The following is a 20467-nucleotide window of genomic DNA, read 5'->3' as shown; positions in this document are numbered from 1 at the left end:
GGAGCCTGCATCTTCAGGATACGATGAAGAAAACCTTAGCTTCAGCAAATTTTAATTCCTCCACACGCTTCAATTTAATAACTAATCACAAAAACTCACCCAAACACTTATCAGAAATTAGGAATCTAAATGAAAACATACACATATGGCAATCGACAGTGTAATCACTTATCAGTCACTACTGAGAAGAGAGATGATTTTTTGAAGTTACAGACATAAAGGGCATGTATGTGTAATTGACAGGAACAGTGTACTTCAAGTGATGAGGTCTTAAGCACTTACTCTTAGCCTGTCTTTGGGCAAAGCAACAGCTCCTTGCTTGATGATTTCCAGAACTCGCTCCACTGACAGCTCAGCTCCAGCTTGCTCTAATCGGGAGCTGAAAAAGCTGATCACCTGGAATGAAACATCACAGCACATAAATAAATAGAAGAGATCTGTGGATCAGTTTATACACAAAGCTGTCATCTTCTTTTTTGGCACCGCTGTATCTGCACTTCTTAAAGAATAATCACGTTATTGCCTGTGTCACAGCCAGGGAGACTTTGTTAATGTCAAGTTAGCACAACTCTCAGCATCCTCCTGCAGTCATTTTAAACAGACAGACAATTTTACAATAAAACACGCAGAGCTGAATTAATAAATTTACATTTTCAAGTACGATGAACTGACACATGCCTATATTTCTTTCTGTCAGTTCTGCCCGTCAGACCTTTGAGTTGTTCTAGTCTATGATTTGAGCTAGAAATTTACTTTCATTGTAAAGCATTAAAGTAAAACCATTATAGTTTCACTGACTTCTAGACAAAAGGCTTTAAGACAACTCTTAAGTATCTAAATATGAGAGACTCCATTTCCTGGGAGATGAATAGCACTCAAAGCCACAGCAAGGGGATAGCAAGAAGTAAGTCCATAAAACCCCTCTCCTACCCAATATCCATCCCAAGTGCTGCACATACCTTCCACATCCTGGATTCTAGGCCTAAGGAATCCTGCAAATTCCCTCTCATCTTCCAGACCTCCCCCTGGTGAAGCCAAGCTGATTTTCCCCGTATTTCCTTTCCCACTCCCTTTTCTGTGACCCAGCTGGTCTCTGTTAGCTAGAACTCAGTTAGGTCAGGCTTTAACTTTTATCCCTCTCCAAGCTCAGTAGGTCACACCAGAAGCAGACATCCCACCAACAGTTATCCATGTGTGACATCAGAAAACCTCCTTTCACCCAAAAAGAACACACTTTGCAAACCCCATCCCTTATCCCAGGGAAACTCCTTAGTCACACAGGAGATCCAGGACTCAAAATGCAAAAAGGGTCTGGGGTAAAAGTTCAACACCTACTTAGAATCCTCTGGAAGGCAAGAGGCACTTGGTAGAGCCTGTCTACACCAGAGCACCTGGCTATTCCTGGGCTGGAGGCAAGCCTAATGCTGATGGTAGGTTCTGCAAAATCCTGTGAGCTTTCAACACACTCTGGAAAAATACTGATGTTCACTTCTATCTGAATCACAGTCCCAGTCCATCGAGTAATCTTCGATAATTCTCCCAAGCAGAAGGGGGGAAAAGTGTATTATACTACAAAATCTCTGCTGAGCTCTCTTTGTTCTGTAGTGAGACACAGCTGGAGCCAGAAACCATTACCCTAATTATGCCTCCCAGCTCAGCTGCTGTTCATAAAACAAAGACAGCTGATGGCTTGATTACTGTGAGATTCAAATTTGTTGTTCCTGTTTGTGACTTCCCCCACAGAAAGCCCAGCCCTTGTTTGGAGCCCAAGGTTTGCTGGGATCTCTAGAAACTCTTGCACTTAGTGAATGAGACAGAGGAAGACTAAAGCTGCTGGAAGTGGCTTTTTGGGGTTGTCATGGGATTCTGCTGTTTGTTTTGCTTTGGTTTTCTTTTTTTTTTTCCTGTTTTATTTTGTTTCTAACAACAGAAATACAGGAATCAGTCAAGAGAAAATTCAGGTTTAATCTTCTGTGCTGTCCCTACGATTATCTCCATACTTCAGCAGAAAGGGAGAATTTCACTGCCTCTGGCAGATGCTGCAGGTAGGCTTTTACATTCTTAGAGATAAGGACCTGGTGGAGCAATGTGATCTCTGATCCTTAGAAAAAAACAGGAGTAGGAAGATGTGCTGGGATCATAAGGAAAGGAGCTGGAGTGAGGGACCAGAAATAACAGAGTAAAATAGCAAGAAACAGCTTGTGCAAGGAGCGTGAGGACCTCGGATTGAGGCTGACATGGTTTTGGCATAGAGTTTGGGACAAATTGCTGGTGGAGGATACACAGCTCACAGAGGAACAAGCAAGTTGCCCACAGATTTTGAAAGAAAAAAACATCTTCCTGCATTTCAACACTCCTCTGTTGTCAGTAATCACTGGTGAAACCCATCCTTGCCAAGGGCAGGCTCCTGCAGAGAATCCATCCCAGTGGCACTGCCTTGTTAGCTCAAGTTCTGCTAAACCACAACAAAAGCAAAACCTAATATTTAGCTTTTAACCAAAAAGATAAAATACTATCATAATGCAAACATGTAAAAAAACTGAATGAAGCTCACAGATTCTCCCTGAATTCTGACATTTCCTATTTTGGGAAGTCAAACCCTTCAATCTTAACATGTTTTTAAAAGACTTATGTTTTTGTGGTAAAGGTACTAATCTTCTTTGGGTTATATTTCAAAAGAACAAAAGCAAGACAGGCTTCCAGTATTTTCAGGCTATGTCAGCATTTTAGAGAACTCAGAATGGCTATTTTTGATGTGTAGTTGATGACTACAGTTAAAAATATCTACTTTAATAATGGTACTTATCACTAGGAGTTATTTGCCTTACTACTTCTAATAACATATAAATGAAGTATCTCTCATTGGACCCTGAGATCACAATATCCCAATGAGACAGTGAGGTACCCACAAGTATCCCAATGAAGTAAGAGAACAGAAAAGCAAAAAGAAAAAAATAAATGATGAATTATACAGAGGAGATCCTAAAGAAGACATTTTCTTGTTAGCTCCGGATCAGGAATAAAAACAGAGAGCATCCAGTATTATATCCCTCATGCCCAAGGTCTGACCTCTGTAGCAGAGGGTCTAATACTTTTCTTACTTATCTAGTCATATATAAAAATATAAAAGCTCAACAGCATATTAAGGAAGAGTAGCCTTTACCTTTGAAAGAGGTTTAATTATCTTCTACACTTAAGTAACAATTACAGAGGTGAATTTAAAAAAAAAATAAAATTAACAGATTTCCACTCCTTGTCCCATTGAAAGTAAAATGAACCAGAAAAAATAAACTGGATGAATAGTATTAAATGAGTTTCATGTGTTAGTGCATTTTAAAACCAACTGAGCATATGACTGTATGAATACAAAAACCCCAGATCTTAGTGCAAATAAACAAAGCTGAGAAATGGTGTCTTCCTGATACTCTGAAAACTAATTTTCTCTTTAATTATTTGGGCAACTGGTCTAAGAAAACAGAAAACAACTGCAGAACCTGCTTAAAAAGAAGAGTAAGAAGAAACTCCACAAGCTGCTATGAATGACATTTCCTAGTCATGCTGAGCACTGAAAGGCCTCTCCATGAAGGAAAATAACCCATTTTAAGAGCTCTCTCTCCAGTCTGGCTTCCATATTAACAGAGATTAAAAGGCACATCTAATGCAGGATTAGACAACCCCTCATCAGGAATATCTGATCCCTGTATGGAGAGCCTTGGCCTGCAGAGAGTCTAGTCCTGGCTGTGCAAGGTACCCAGATATATGGCATGATGGCCACAGGGGATCTGGCTTGGCCACCTCTAGCTCAGGCCCTGCCAGGGTTTGTATTAAAATACCATTAACATTTCTAGAAAAAACTGTTGTCTATAGTGATTTTCAAAACTGGTTTTAATCACAGACTCATGGAATGGTTTGGTTGGGAAGGAAACCTTAAATCATCCAGTGCCACCCTGTGCCATGGGCAGGAACACCTTCCAGTGTCCCAGGCTGCTGCAAGCCCTGTCCAGCCTGGCCTTGGACACTGCAGGGATCCAGGGGCAGCCCCAACTGCTCTGGGCACCCTGTGCCAGGGCCTGCCCACCCCATCAGTGAGAATTTCTTCCTAGAGATCAATTTTCCATGAGAAACTCATACTTTCTCCTTTTGTTTTCTAAACCTTGTAAACTTACAAGGTACTGCCAGAGATTAAAAGTACTACAAGATTAGAATGATTTAGAAACATTTTTCATTTAAAGGCACTATTTTAGGTTTTGGAGATTATCTTTGAGATTGTGAGGGAACAACCACAGTGTCTGTTATTTCACCCAACTATTGTTTTCAATTGGGCTGCAAGGCTGAAGTAACAAAATATTTCCCTTTACAGTACGCCAGCAGCAGAGCTATCAAGGGCAAGATGTTTTCTCCACTTGGATTCTGTCAGCAGATGCTGAAGTGCTGCGAGGCCTGCGGCAGCCCAGGCAGTGCCTCTGCTTAATGAACATGACAGCTCCTCTCTTTCTCCTCCAGCTAAAAATAACAGTACAACACGTTTCTGCCTCCTCTGCCTGCAACTGCAAAGGTCAGCTCTGCAAGACAGAAGAAAAAATCACTTGGCACTAAGTAAGTTATGAACCTGTTTTTGTCAATTTTGCTTCCCTTTGAAAGTGATTGAAAGAAACACTTTGAAACACTTCCCAGCCACTGGGAGAGTAATATGGTGTATTGATGGCACGCTGAATGGAGAAGAAAAGAAGAAAACAAACCTCTCACTGTAAAGTACCACAGGATTAGCACTTCAACTAAGTAGCTTCCATTGGGAAACATAAATCACAACTACATTTGGTATCCAGTAGTTGTACCTGAAGCAAATGGGAGGCAAAGCCAACCCTCACGGATTTAAGAAGGGGTGAAACAACTTCAGGTGATTCAATAGCAGGAGAAACACCAGAGGTTAATCAGCAAACTTGAGGAACAGTATTTTTCAGAATCACCTTGAAATGAAGAACATGTTCAAGGACACGTGAGCTTTTCCAGGTATTCTGCTCTCCACTCCTAGGGTGTAGGAGTGAGGAGAAAAAGAACAGGCAAAAAGACACCCTCCCCCACAAAAGCAAACAAACAACAACCAAAAAAGCCCCAACCCAAACCCACCAAAACCTCAAATCCTTAGAGTATTTAGCCAGACTCTGGTAATCAGCAGGATCAAGGTTTTTCTAAGGACATTTTAAGGAAAGCCATAAAAACTCAGTTCTTAAGTCCTGCAGGTCTTACAACAGGGGTTGCTATGCCAGAGCAAAGCCAACTTGATTGATTTTAAAATCTAGCAGGGAAATGTCTTTGAAGAATTAAATTCCTTGTAGGAAATTGCATCAATCGAGTCCTTTGCATCACTAAGCCATTGCTCCCAATCTCCTGATGTCTATCAGACTATTTTGCAAACAAAATTCTAGCAGCTCCTAGTTAGGCCTGTTCCACCACCTGGTATCAGTTGCTCGCTTGTAGGAATTATGAGAGCAGTGAAAGCCAAGGAGTTCTCACCGTGGCCATGAACCAAACACATCTTTAGGAATGATAAGCGAAGAGTCTCCACTAAATTCCTGACATATCTGAGGTGGCTGACCAAATTACAGACCACCTCTGAAGTGGAGGCATATAGACAGCTCTCAGCTGAAATATTTCTGTACAAGGCCAGAAGAGGAACCATAGCATTCCTCTTTGTTCATATTCAGAAGAATATCCTGTTTTAGCTGAACAAGATGCGCTATCTCTTACTAAAATGGCTTTCTAAAATGAAAAGTAAAGTAATAGGAAGCAGAAGGTATTTTGATTTCAGTTTCTTCTGTAGAGTATTAATGGTTCCCATATGTTCCCAATCATGGCAATGGTGATTTTTAGATTATTTACAAAAATGCAGAGGCAAATAAGTAATTTTCAATAAAAAGTGGTCAATACACTGATGACCCTTAAACATTCACCTATTTTTGCCTCAGTTATGAAGCACACAGAGATTATGTGTATCTCCAGATTAAACTGAAAGGTCCAGATCCTGAGGAACAGCCCAGAGTAACTGTGGCCAGTTCTTAGTGAAGGTAATCTGAGCAATTCCTGCTCTGGTCTGAGCTCTAGTGGGGCTGCAGAGGCATCCCCACACCTACCTGTGCCTACAGACCTATGCTGGTCTGTCCTCCACCCTACTGCCATGCTGCCAAATCTCTGCTCCAGAGGTCCCTGAAAACCTACCACAGTGCTTCCTTATTCCTAACCTTGGAAAAGTCTCTGCTTACGACCTGTGAACCCACAAGTATGTGAAAGAGATTATTCCATTTCCCTTCATAGCAGCATTTTATTTGAAAAATACCACATCACTTTACCCTTCCTTTGGCAAATCAGCACTTTCAGAGGTTCTGCTTTCTACAGCTCTTATTTCTACTTGGAATATCTTTCATGGTGCCAGCTGAGCAGGAGCCCAGGTATGCCCAGGTGGGCAAGAGGCCAGTGGCCCCTGGGCTGTGCCAGCCAGGTGTGACACAGCCCCAGGGCAGGGCCCGTCCCCTGTGCCGGCGCTGCTGAGGCACCTCCAGTGCTGGGACAGCTCTGGGCCCCTCAGCACAGGAGAGACACCGAGGGGCTGGAGCGTGTCCAGGGCAGGGAACGGAGCTGGGGAAGGGGCTGGAGCCCCAGGAGCGGCTGAGGGAGCTGGGAAAGGGGCTCAGCCTGGAGAAAAGGAGGCTCAGGGGGCCCTTGTGGCTCTGCACAACTCCCTGCCAGGAGGGGACAGCCGGGGGGGTCGGGCTGTGCTGCCAGGGAACAGGGACAGGAGGAGAGGGAACGGCCTCAGGCTGGGCCAGGGCAGGGACAGGGGGGACAGCAGCAGGAATTTCTTTACATAAAGCTCTGTCAATCCCTGTCAGAGCTGCCCAGGGCAGTGCTGGAGTCCCCATCCCTGCAGGGGTTTGGAGGCCATGTGGATGTGGCACTTGGGGTCTTGGGTCAGTGGTGGACTGGGCAGTGCTGGGGAATGGTTGGACTTGATGGTCTTGAAAGTTTAATTCAACCTAAATGGTTCTTAGATTTTAAACCCACAGTATTCCAGCCAAGATTTTACCAGCATGGTTAGGCTTAGAGAACACCTCTGGGTTATTCTTTTCTTGTATACACACAAGGAATTGCAGCAGATGCCTTTTACTATTTGCACCATCAGCTACTCATTATTACATCCCCAGTACATTCTCCAATTAATTTTTCATCAAATTTGTAGCCTTTTCACCTCTTCCATGCTTCCTTTTGGTTGATGAGTACATTATGTCCAACTGAATAAAAATAATAAGCATTTAAGTCTTTATATGTCATATCTATTTTATACATTCTTGACAAGGCAAACTGGCAACTGTTCTGGTGTCCAAAACTCATTACAGACTTTACATACTCTGTATTTTTCTCTGATTTTTGCAGCATTAAACATTATCACACTGTCTGTTAGTATTTTTCTATGAAATACAAATCTGGACTACAGTTTACAGTGGGAGAATCTTTCATCAAGTGGTGGGTAGAATTTGATGGAGTAGAGGGATGACAGAGTGACACAGTGTGTAACAGGCACCTACTGCTCACTGAATCTCTTTCTGATGATTGGAATCATGCAATTCTAGAATGTTTTGGGTTGGAAGGAGCCTTCAAAGGCCATCTAGTCCAATTCCGATGCACCTTCCAGTGTCCCAGGCTGCTGCAAGCCCTGTCCAGCCTGGCCTTGGGCACTGCAGGGATCCAGGGGCAGCCCCAGCTGCTCTGGGCACCCTGTGCCAGGGCCTGCCCACCCTCCCAGCCAGCAATTCCTTCCCAATATCCCAGCTGGGCCTGCCCTCTGGCACTGGGAAGACCTTGCCCCTTGTCCTGTCACTAAATGCCATTGTCAAAAATTACACTCCTGGTATGCATGGGTGCAGATAATCAAAACATTTTGCTGTTTATGACCAGAGAAAATACCAAGAGAGGGAGTCAGGATGTAGGAGAGCCCCTGCAGACATATCTGGGGAGCTTTAGAAAGGTAATTTTTCTTGACCACCTTTGCATTACCAAAAGTTGAACCATTTAGCATTTCCATCTACAATTCACACAATTTGGGCCACAAAATTTCATTGATCACAACAGCCTGAAAGCCAACACAGCTCCTCAGTACACAGGAAGTTGGTGGATACATCCTCTTCTGAATAACCAGCCTTGGTCACACAAAAAGCCCAGCCAGCTCACTATTCTATATCAAAGCAGGCTAGGATGGATGTTGAAATAAGAATATTAGAGCAGGTCAAGAATGAGGAGATCCTCCCCAGGAGTATATCCTCCCAGCTTTCAGCAACATACAGTTTAGAAATTTATCAAGCTAAATATTTTAAGATTTTTTTTCTGACTCCTTTTAGAGCACAGCTACATTTCAGACATCACAGTGTCCATACAGCTGTGAGGAATGAGCTCCCAGCTCTACCACTGCAGAGAAAAGTCTGGTAAGTTCTTGGAGACAGAAACTCGTTTTGGTTCTTCTTAGATCCTGCCCACATGGTTCCCAGACAAGCTCCCTGCAAGGTGTACTGTAAAACTAACATGATTTGCCACTGTTTCAGGGGACAGCAAGACCAGTTAGAACATTGTGGCTGTAGCACACAAGACAAAGACTGGTTCTGTATGGTGCTGCCAATACTGTGTATGAAGTGCAGGACGTGACAGGGTAGACGAGGAGTCAGATGAATCTCATCTTTTATTCAGATCTACAAGCCTGACAGCTCTTACCACTTCCCAGATGGTGACAGGTACATTTAAAAAAAATATTAAAAAAATTCTTTTTTTGACGTCCTTGCTTCTCTAACAAAGGAGCTATTTAAAAATTCAACATGCTCCCTTGGAAAGCTTTAAATAGTTTTTGAATGTAGCTGGCATTATGCTGTAACCCAATATTAAATAGTTTTGGGGAGGAATTGTTTAAATTGTTGAGGAAAACCTACATTTAACTGCTACAAAGGAAAGGACGTGCTGCTGTCTGTGGGAGGCACAGGGCTGCAAGCAGAAGGATCTGGCCACCACCAGTTATCCTGGATGTGGGCAAGTAACCAGAGCAGGTCCCTATCTCGGTCAGGAATGTAGACAACTGTTATCTTCAGTGCACCATATCCTCTTTACACAACTTTAAGACATCTTGTTCTAATCATGCAAACAGTATAATGCTGCCTGTAGTCTGCAGCTACTGAAAGTTTGGAGAGTTTTGAGCTTCAAGTCCTCCACTCCCTAAACTCCTGCATGACTAGAAAATGTGAAGAGAGTACAGAAGAAGGAGGAATAGGTACAGAGCAGGATTTCAGTTCAGCATTTAAAATTACTTTCCTTTACGGGCAGTCACGTATCTGTCAATCTCCTGAAAATAAAAGGTAAATCAAACCAGAAACTCTGCAGATTATTAGACACAATATGTTATTCACTGTATCCAGAGACTCAGGAACCTGCTCAGCCCTCCCTTCCAGTATTTTGTGCCCAGTGATCATAGTGTGGCTTCAAACATTGCTCAGCTCTGCAAATATTGACTAGAAGACAGAGAAACGTTTGTAATGCTTCAAATTTTTCTAGCAGAAGCTCAGGCTCTCCATATGAACATTAAAACTACTATCAGATGCAAAAGTAATTAACAACTGTTTCCCAAAGTCATACTACACTGAGAGTCACACTAGTAACAGCTTCTTATCCACAGCTATTTTCTTCTGTTTTCTTCTAAAATGTTTCCTTACACAAGGGGAAGGCTGCTGTGAAGAAAACACTTGGCAGGTGAAAACAACACATATTCAGATACAGACAGGGAATGAGACAGCTGAATGCCTGCTCTTCAGTTATTTAAAAATAATTCCCTATAATTATTAATAGGCTGGTGATAGGAGTAAGAGAAAAGAAAAAGGATTGTTTGATGATGAAAATTAGCCTTTGCTCCCCTGAAAGGCAGGTTTCAAACAAGGGATAGTCAAGAGAAGCTGACACTGTCCACCCCCTCGGGGGTGAAAGATGTGTCACACCTTGGGAATTCCTTACCAGAGGCATCTCAAAATCCCTCGGAGTCTCCTGAGTTAAAGATGTTGGAAAGGGGTGTTAAAGAAATTAAAGGGTTGGAATGAAATGACCTTAAAGGTCCCCTCCAACCCAAACCATTCTGTGTTTCTATGCTGCACTGAAGTCATCACAGAGCAGGCCCAAAAAACAGGCAAGAAAATTCCAACATTTTAAAACAAACTGGTCAGAGGTGGTAAGTATTTTCTACCTCCCAAGATTACAAAGAGACCACTTAACTAGGTGTAACCATCATTCACATATCACTCACCAGGTCTATATTTTGCATGATGTCCTGGAAGGAGGGGTGAGTCCGAAACTGCTCGAACAGATCCCGCTTGTAGAGCAGAGCATACACCAGGTTGGGGTTGTGATGGAGGGAGTTGGTCAGGCAGGAGTTGATGATCTCCAGCATCATTCGGATCACTTCCTCAATCACATTCAAGTCTTGCGCCTTTAAGAAAGGAGTAAAAGGTCAGTGTGCCCTTTTCCATTGTAAAATATAAAGTAATGAAGGCAGTGGACAGGTAATTATTACTAATAGAGCTATTAGCCAGTAATGTCTCTACGGTGAGCAAATCTGGCATCCATGTGTCTGGAAAGGAAACTGTTTTCTCCAGCAATCACCAAAATTTTAATTGAAATACCTCATACTAGTACTTAGCCTCTTAGCTTGATTTTCCCAATAGGAGCCATCACATAAAGCATTACTATATTATAATCAGCCAAAATCATAAAGGTTAAGTGAACAGTCTTTTCAACTCTTCCTATTCTAAGAAAAAGCACTTCAGTGTAATTTATTTATTAATTTATTACATTTTCTGTTCTGTTCCTCTGCAGGAAGGAGTGATAGGGAAAAGGGAGAAAAAAGAGAAGAAGGAAAACTGACTGGATCAAACATCACTGTACCTTGAACATCTGTCACTGTTACCAGAATTTTTCCCTTTGACTATTTTTAAAAATTATTTCCTTGGCATTGAAGAACACTTGTAATAAATGAAAAAAGGAATCTCCTTTAGTAGTGCACTAAGCCTTCACACTAAGATAAACTTGTAGAGCTCTTCATTTTGTCAGCGCATTTGACAACTCAAACTTCCTAAGCTGAACAAGCTGTCTTGTGAACTCTTGCCAGATATCTGGATTACTCTCCTTGAGTTCCACATCAGGATATCTCCAGAGTGGTTATTCTGATTGCAGAGCTGTCTGTCCTACCTTGGAATAAGGTAAAAAAGGGGTACTTCTACCTTGTTTGTACCATTTAGTTTGTCTCAATCACATCAAACACTGGACTGTGAGACGTTAAAGGTCTGGTAAGAATGTGAACCTTACTAAACCAGCTTGAGTTTTTCTGCTGGATATGAACAATGAAACTACCGACATTTCCTTTTGCTGACTGCCCACAAAGTTCATTTACTGAGTTATCACAAGGCACTTAAATCTTCATAAAAAGAGAGTACGTACAACAGCATTTTGTTGAGCTGTCATTCAATCTGCACACAGTTATTTTCTACTATTAAGAAGCACTGTAGGAATTGTCATGTGGCAGATGTATGGCTCTCACCAAGGCAGAAGAGAACACAGGAATCTTCATTATCCTGTTTAAACTCATGAAGAGCAAAATTCTTTGCTACCACTTTGCTCTGGCTGCTTTCCATGCAAAGCAAGGTAAATTTCTTCCTAGAAGTGTACATCACAGAATCCTGGAATGGTTTGTGTTGGAAGGGAGCTTTAAGCTCATCCAGTTCCACCCCCTGCCATGGCAGGGACACCTTCCACTGTCCCAGGCTGCTCCAAGCCCTGTCCAGCCTGGCCTTGGACACTGCAGGGATCCAGGGGCAGCCCCAGCTGCTCTGGGCACCCTGTGCCAGGGCCTGCCCACCCTCCCAGCCAGCAATTCCTTCCCAATATCCCAGCTGGGCCTGCCCTCTGGCACTGGGAAGCCATTGCCTGGGTGCTGTCCCTGCAGGCCTTGTCCCCAGTCCCTGTCCTAGATGTGCCTTTCAGAAGGCAGCACCATTCCCCTAACCTGCTTCTCCATTTCTTTTGTGACACTGAGGACCATGGAGAAGTGAGATCCCATCATTATTCCAATATTTCAGTCTCATTATCCCCAACACTTGTCTTCTACATGTGCAAGGGAGATTAAGTGGAAGCTTTTTGGAGCTCTTGTTTGAAGAGGAGTATCTTGTGCGTGCATTCCAGTAAAATTCCTTCTTTAGCAATGATGCCTGATCTCACAGTGAGGGTTATAGATTTTTTCTGAATGTATCTCCTATTTTTTTAATGACTTTACCTCCTAAATTAGCAGTGTAGTGTAGATAATGATGGCAAAAACCTTTACAAAGCTGACTGCTGTCAATGGGATCACATTCTTCTATGACAAAAATAATCTTTACTTTCAAAACGCAGGTGGTTCCTCTGCCTGTAGTTACCTAGTTATTGTGCTGTGAAACAGCATCCCAGGTAGGTGTTGTGAAGAGTACGTAATGGAAAATATTAGACAAAAATAGAAATAACTGCTTCAATTGGGACCTGAAGAAAAACCCAGACCTAATTCACCTGGGGAGTGGTGCCTGCCTATCAACTCAGATTTACTGCAGAATTTGCTTATTACAGTGTCTTTTTAAAAGCTCTGAACACTGCCATACTTCTGCCCCCAGAGCAGCAGGGTGAGCTACTGACCAAGACACTATTCTGCATTACAGACTATATGACTTTCAGAGAAATAGTATGATTCCAAATCAAGTGAGATCTATCCAGTTACCAGACAGGTAAAAAAACACACTACGACTTTTCAAAAACTAAATGTTTTTGAATAAAAGGTGTTCATCTAGAACTCCAGGCAAACAGCTAATTGAAACAGAAAGCATTGCTACCCATTTTCCAAGAGGTTGGAGACTGCTAGTGGTCAGCTTCAAAGAATGGAAAGGTTCAGAAGTTATCACACAGTAATTAAATTTAAAATTTTTAAGAGCTGATGGACAGAATCAACCATCTGTACTTCAGCTACCACACTGCAGATGCAGAATCTGGGACCCCCATGAAGAAAAATAGGAGACATAGTGAAGATTTTTCTCAAAACTGATTACACAAGAAAGAATTTATATGAGGAATGATCTCCATAAAAGACATAGAAGTGGCACTGAATCCCTGTATTGCACATACATTATCAGGAGAACTGTCTGCTCCTATAATTAGAGATTGAATCATTCCTAAGGGTTTAAAAGTTTTCAAAACAAAGGAAAAAACAAGCATAAATCCAAGGACAGCATTTGGATGAGACAGTGGAGATATGCTGATAAAATGCCATGTGGTTTTGTTGCTCTGTGTCATCAGTATCAAGCTACAGCCCCACTGCGTCCAGACATGGTATCAAGACAGGTATAAATAAAGTTACATTTACATTTTGTTATTGCAGTTTATCACCCTGTGTATTACTTTCAGAGCAGCTGAACACAGCTGAAATGCTGAATGTGTGTGGTCAAGGCAAGGACTAACACATCATCCTCAGCAGCTTTGTAAGACCATTTTTTTTTTACTGAATTAGATGTTATATGAAAAGTCAAATATTGATCTGTGAAACATAGACATGCTTCAATCTATTGAACAGTATATTTAAAGGAGAGGAGTTAAAAGTTTCCTGTTGCTTACAATTGACAAATTCAGTGTGGCACTCACATTTAAGATTACTACAACGTTCCTTTACAAAACAGGGCTCAGATAATGCCGTTGTCAACACTGACATGTACCAGTCCTCCCCCACTATTTTTTTGGTTTATTTCCATAGAAATAATTATAACCATCATTAAAAAGAAAGGTGGAAGCTAAAAGCTTGATACTGACACTGTGAGACTGAAATCATGCCTGCAAAGGGGACAGGAATGTAGGCACAGCCCTCACATTATTGTGGGTAATTCTAGGTAGTCACCTCATGTTCATTCTCAGGAGAGAAATTAAATGTGGTGCTTTTTTGCAAAGATTCTAACTTTTAAGGCAAAATGTTTGGTCATGTTTTAGATGCACTAGGGATAAACCAGGCAGTGACAGCTAAAAGACAGCCAGGTACATATCTGGGTAGTCTTCTGTTAAAAGGAAAAAACAAGTGGTCATGCCAGAAAAAAGAGAATGGAAATAAACTGAGAGGATGCAGGGGAAAACATGATGAATGAGAACATTATCTGGGGGAAAACAATTTAAGTTTGATAAACACTATCAAGGAACACACTAAAGTTCAAAGACAAGGCAAACGATGGGCAGAGCTGGATATTCCTGGATCTGACCATCTTGAATATTGTTTTCTTTACTGCAATACAATTAATAAGTAGCATAATATCCTCCTGAGTAAACATTTCCACAGAATTCAATATTTACATCCTGATGTGTAAAACCACTTGAAAAATATATGGCTTTAAAATATCAAGAGAAGTCAAGCAGCCTAATCATGAAACCCCAGGCATTTGCTCATAGTTTGGTTCTTTATAGACATATTTACCCATCAAAAAACTAATCACTGTCAGCAGAGGATGCAAAAACTCAGTGTCACCAAAAACGTGTTTAATTTATGGTGCCCCGTCTCCTGGTTCCCACAATAGAACATTCTGAGTGCTCATCCTTTGAATTCAATTTAACATTGAATTTCTTTTAATTACTGTGATGATGAAAAACTGATTAAAACAGCTCTATCATGAATGAATGCAAATTTCCACCCTCTAAATGTTACCAGTTTTGAGGAGCTAAAGAGAGGCATGTCTTGTGTAATTCAGCTTAATGTTGCATAACCATTCCTCGTGGTTTGTAATGTCTAATATAAACAGAGACAAAATTATTCAGCCTTCTGTTTCCTTTCCTCCAAAGTTAGTTTGTATGGAAAATAATAGCTGGTTGAAAAATCCGAATTTTGGTGACTTGTAATGCTATGAAATGACATCAATAAGCAAAGATGGACATGAGTTTCTCTTCCATGATGAAATTATCTCCTTGATTAGCTCACTTTTTGACTTTCAGTTCTGGGTCCAGGCAGTGACAGACTTCTTAATGATATTTTTAATTTTTGATTGTTAACCCAGGAAGATATGCTGCACACTCAGCCACAGCTGGCACAGGTTTCTAAGAGAAGCTGTGGTTGCTCCATCCATGGAATTATCCAAGGCCAGGTTGGATAGGGACCCTTGCATAGTGTAAGATGTCCTTGCCCATGGCAGGGGTGGAACAAGACCAACTCTAAGGTTCCTTCCAATCCAAACCAAACCATTCAGGGATTATATTCCATGATTCCAAGAAGCATTAGTGAACAAACTTAAGTCTTGTACCATGTACACATGACAGTTACATGCTTCAGACTGCATATTACAGATATGATTATATATTTCTTTATTGCAAGCTGAAATTCACTTAAATGCAATAATTTGGTTTTCCTCCCTTTTTTCAGGATGTACAGTAAGCCCCAATCCAAAGCAATGAATAATTGTAAGCCTAAAGAGGTCTACTTTCTAACTTTAAAAAAAATTGGAGATCTAACAGAGCAACTTTTCCTTTGTGGCAAGAGCCATATGAATGGTGTTATGCACAATATGACAATGGGTACAGACACCTAGGTCACTTGCGTATATTAAAAAAAGCCACATTTCTCACTGTGCAGTCACATCACAGCAATTTTCCAGCTGAATTATACTTTCAGCTAAATAACTGCTAATTATATAGTTAGCACAATAAGCAGGAAGAAGCTTATCTGCCTAAAAGAAGCAAAACCTGAGCAGGGATTGGTATGGGAGTACGCTACAACTGCAGAATGTAAGTAGGGTAAAGGAAAACAACAGGACAACACACTGTGCTGAAGTCTTAATTCAAAGAAACCTGACAAAATAAAGTGGAAATGTCACATATAATTGCAGAAGAAACACTTGATGGAAATGCAGGCTGACAAAAAAAACATGCCCAAACACAATTCTGATCTTAACTGCTTATGACAATGAATGGCTTTTAGTGAGTGGAAACTTGCTGCCAGCAATAAAATGCTTTGACATTTGAGTTTTCAAAAGTGCAAGTTGCTTTGTGTCAAAGCTTGGTGGCTTGAGCTCATTCTGACCAACACTGCTGGTCCCTCTCCAGCAGGGCCAGGAGTGTACACAGTGTGCAAAAGCTGTGAAGCAGCTACTTGAAACAGCTGGACATGATGTAATAGTTTCCTTCCCAGGAACTCCACAATTCACAGAAGGAAAACCATCTCAGACTCACCACTCTCTCTGTTAGTTATGAGTCCCCCTTAAGGACATCTGCTCCCTTTGCCTCTCTTTGCAACCTGGGATGGTTTGGGCTGGGAGAGACATTAAAGCTCATCCAGTGCCACCCCTGCCATGGCAGGGACAGCTTCCAGTGTCCCAGGCTGCTGCAAGCCCTGTCCAGCCTGGCCTTGGACACTGCAGGGATCCAGGGGCAGCCCCAGCTGCTCTGGGCACCCTGTGCCAGGGCCTGCCCACCCTCCCAGCCAGCAATTCCTTCCCAATATCCCAGCTGGGCCTGCCCTCTGGCACTGGGAAGCCATTGCCTGGGTGCTGTCCTTGCAGGCCTTGTCCCCAGTCCCTGGGCAGCTCTCCTGGAGCCCCTTTAGGCCCTGGAATGTCAGGGAGGGCTGCACCATGTCTGTGTTGCTGCATCCATACTGTGGAACCCCCACCATCTTCAGAGTGGAGGCTGAAGGCCTCATACAGATGTAGGAATAGAGAAAAGGTGAGGGTGGAGGTTGCACAGGCAACTGTAATTATGGCTGTTCTCTGTGCTGAGCCCCTGTCCATGATGACTCACTATAGCTCCTCATCTGTAATATTTTCAGTGAGATTCAACAATTTGCGAACATAAATTATAAAAAATTACAGTCATAAACAACAACTTCCTTCATGACGCAGATATGACTATAAAGGCAATTTTGTCAGCAATGGGAAGAAAAAAAAGCGTACATACCCTGCACAATTAACAGACATCAAAAGGACTAAGAATGCCAAATTAACCCCAAACAGACAAGTTCCGTGATTCTTTTTTACCAGGGAGAAACTGGCAGGAAAGATTTGGTAAACTGTTCCAGATCCATAAGCCACAGCCACACAAAGTATAGCTGAACAATTTCAGTTCATTTTACATACTTTTTTTTAGTTTTTTTTTTTCCATCTGGCTTTGTACACGCTGAAGAATACTTCAATGAATTATGCTTTTGGACATTCAGTAGTTATTACTTCTGTCTGTAACTCCCGATACCAGGGTGGTATTCCTCAGTCTTTTATGAGGAATAAGTAACAGCCACTCCAGAGAATTTCACCTTGATAGCATAATTTATCAGCATCCACAACTGTAATGATGCAAATTTTCTTTTTGTCTTTATAGGGGAATAGCTATAGTTAAATATTTTCAAATAATTTATTTTATTTTTAGTTAGTTTAAGAGAAGCATATGTATCTTGTTTGTATTAGCTTTGGAGAGCTTCCAAGAGAGCTGTCTGAATTTCCTGCACTTTCAGCAGAAAATAAAACCTTCAACAAAATAAACTTCCTCTGCCAAAGGAGTGGAAGAATGGAGAGGAATGAAGGAAGCTCACAAGAAAGCTGTTCTTGCCCTCAGTGAGCAAAGTAACTTCAAAGCCAAGCCTTTGGTGACCAGAATCTTATCTTTATCTCTTTTACTGGCAATACTCTTTGGCTGTTCTATGTCAAGCTCAGACAACTTTTGGTAAAGTAGGTATTACATGAAAAAATGCAGGGCCTACAGTGATTATAACCTCAATAACTAACCCTGGCATCTCTGATCACTGCTTAGAAATGAAAGCAGAGCTGTCACACCAGAGCAAAGTTTGTTGCCAGACACTTTGCTAAATAAACTGTCCATCCTGACACTCCTCTACCTTCCCGAGTACCTGGCAAGCTGAGAGTGCAGGTTTGCAGCCACACCAAGTCAGCCCATGCAGGAACACATTTCCCAGGAGGAACATGGTGTTTCCAGCCTGTATCCAAATGCCAACACCCACCACAGCCATGACAAGGCTACACTGGAAGAAATGCCATAGTGTGTGTCCTGTCCTAGAGAAAAGGCCCAGGAGCAGTCTACTCCAAGGGAAAACATATCACAGGACACCTGCCAAGGAAGCAAGCCCAACTGCTTTCATGCTCTTAAACTCTGTTTTCACAACTTGCCCTGGCACAGGAAATAATGAACCACTTCTGAGGACGTGAATATAACCAGGGAAGGTGCAGATGCTTCACTGGTACTTCTTACATGACTTCACTGTACTGTGTTTATTATCCAGCTGACCTACAGCTAATCCACAGCTCATCTCCTGGTCAGCCCTTCACCTTCATCTCTTACTTTATCCATGCCCTTCCTGCCTTTGTATTTCCAATCCTAAACCACTTCACTTCAAAATATTTTAACCTATCCTCCAACTCCTTCAGAGTCAGGCTCCAGAATCAATCAAAAATTGTCTATAAAATTGCCCAGATTCCCTCAGGGTTTTACTCATTCTTGGTGATGCTACACTCTCATAGCCTTGTGTCCTTTTTACCTGTTTACTGAGGATTTTGCAATTCCCAGAATCACAGAATCCCAAAATAGCTTGGTTTGGAAGGCTTATCAGCAGGGAAACCTTCCACTAGACCAGGCTGGTCCAAGCCTCCCCATTAATCAAATCAAATAAAATTATTTTCATCCCAACTAGCTTAGAAAAAGTAAATTACTTTGGAAGACATCTACTCAGGTCGAGCTTCAGAGGCTGGTCTAAGCACCCCAAGAAGCTGCAGCACAAGGGGATCCACCACAATCTCCAAAATACCTGACAGTCACCAGCTGGGAGCTCAAACATTCACAAGACTGTATTTTCAAACCACACAGAACAATGACAACAGAAAGCAAACAGTATTTAGAAAAACTAAAATCATTGTCTTAGATCCCACAAAAACTGGGAAGCAACTGCTACTAGAAGATGACAACATTCCTACTAAGAAAATTAAAACCGTGAATTTGTATTTAGTCATACTATGCTTGAAATACTAATGAGGTTTTCTTGCTGTTGAAAGGAAAGGAGGATTTCTCCATTTCTCCAAGAAATTAAGCAGTATCCCTTAGAGGTATGGGAAGATTTTGTTTAGTTTGACTGGCAGAACAGGAAAGAACAAGTTGCACACACAACCCCAACTCCACCATACAAAGGTAAATAGATCATCATGATACAGGCTTTAATTACCAGAACCAATCTACCTTGAGGAGAGTTTGAGGACTTTACAGACATTTCTCAAGTGAAAAAGTTTCTGATTCCAGCTCTACACATTCATCTTACCTGCAAATGTCACCAGCAAAACTTTGGAGAAGTAGCAATAAGTGCTACAAGAACTGAAACCTTGATGACTATCATTGAATGCTAACCATCACAGGATGGTTTGGGTTGGAAGGGAGAGAGACCACCTTGTTCCAGCCCCCTGCCATGGCAGGGACAGCTTCCAGTGTCCCAGGCTGCTGCAAGCCCTGTCCAGCCTGGCCTTGGACACTGCAGGGATCCAGGGGCAGCCCCAGCTGCTCTGGGCACCCTGTGCCAGGGCCTGCCCACCCTCCCAGCCAGCAATTCCTTCCCAATATCCCAGCTGGGCCTGCCCTCTGGCACTGGGAAGCCATTTCCCCTTGTCCTGTGACTTCTTTCTCTTGTAAAAAGTCCCTTTCCACTTCCTTGTAGGCTCCCATCAGGAGCAATGCAATTTGTCTATATAAGACAAAGTTTCCAATTTATGTATTAAACCTAACTGTAGTATTAATAGCAATGTAAGTAGTGCCTAATTAAATTTGTAAATAGTATAAGTAACTTAAAATATAAAACTTTAAAACTTAAAGTATATCTTAGAGATGATTTCTGGTGACCCTCTTTAAAACAAGCAAGTGGGTCTCCAAAAAGAAACAGATTTAAGTATTTTGTAGGAAGACACAGCTCTACACAGGCATTCATTTTTTGTGTTTCACTTTATAGTTAACTCCAGATTTAAGCACCCTAACCATATTTTAATTCTTTTTTGGAACGGGCTCTTAATCTTTTTATCCTACATGATGTTAACTGAAGTACAGAAACCCATATTTTTATCATGAAGAAAAGTAAGATGGCAAAACATTCCATCTTGCAAATGGCCAGAAAAAAACCACCAATTAGCAGTTTAAACCAAACAGTTTTCTTCATGTTTTCCTTCACACCCCCCAAACTTTAGTGCATACAATACACTACAGTTGCAGGAATTTATCCACCAGTACCCTATCACCCCAGCATCATCTCTGATTATATTATCAAATATTTTCTTCACCCTTGACATTATGCTTAACAGTAACACCTGTGACACTCTCTGCAAAAGTATATATACAACTATTAGCATATTCCCTGTGAACCACCTGCTGTCAC

General features: G+C 41.8%; 1 protein-coding gene across 14 annotated transcripts in view; it reads right to left on the bottom strand.

The window, feature by feature from the left end:
* The window catches only part of DYM (dymeclin), a 210324-nt gene that overhangs the window by 32900 nt on the left and 156957 nt on the right, over positions 1-20467 (bottom strand). For all 14 annotated transcript variants that reach the window (XM_015653511.3, XM_015653512.3, XM_033511405.1 and 11 more), the window contains 2 exons: positions 10325-10507; positions 283-396 (listed from right to left, as the gene is read on the bottom strand). In XM_015653511.3, coding sequence (XP_015508997.1) covers positions 283-396; positions 10325-10507 — 297 coding nt within the window. The remainder of the gene's footprint in view (positions 1-282; positions 397-10324; positions 10508-20467) is intronic.

This window comes from Parus major, chromosome Z, assembly GCF_001522545.3.
Source record: "Parus major isolate Abel chromosome Z, Parus_major1.1, whole genome shotgun sequence".
NCBI classification, from domain to species: domain Eukaryota; kingdom Metazoa; phylum Chordata; class Aves; order Passeriformes; family Paridae; genus Parus; species Parus major.
This window is presented reverse-complemented; position numbering and strand designations above follow the sequence as displayed.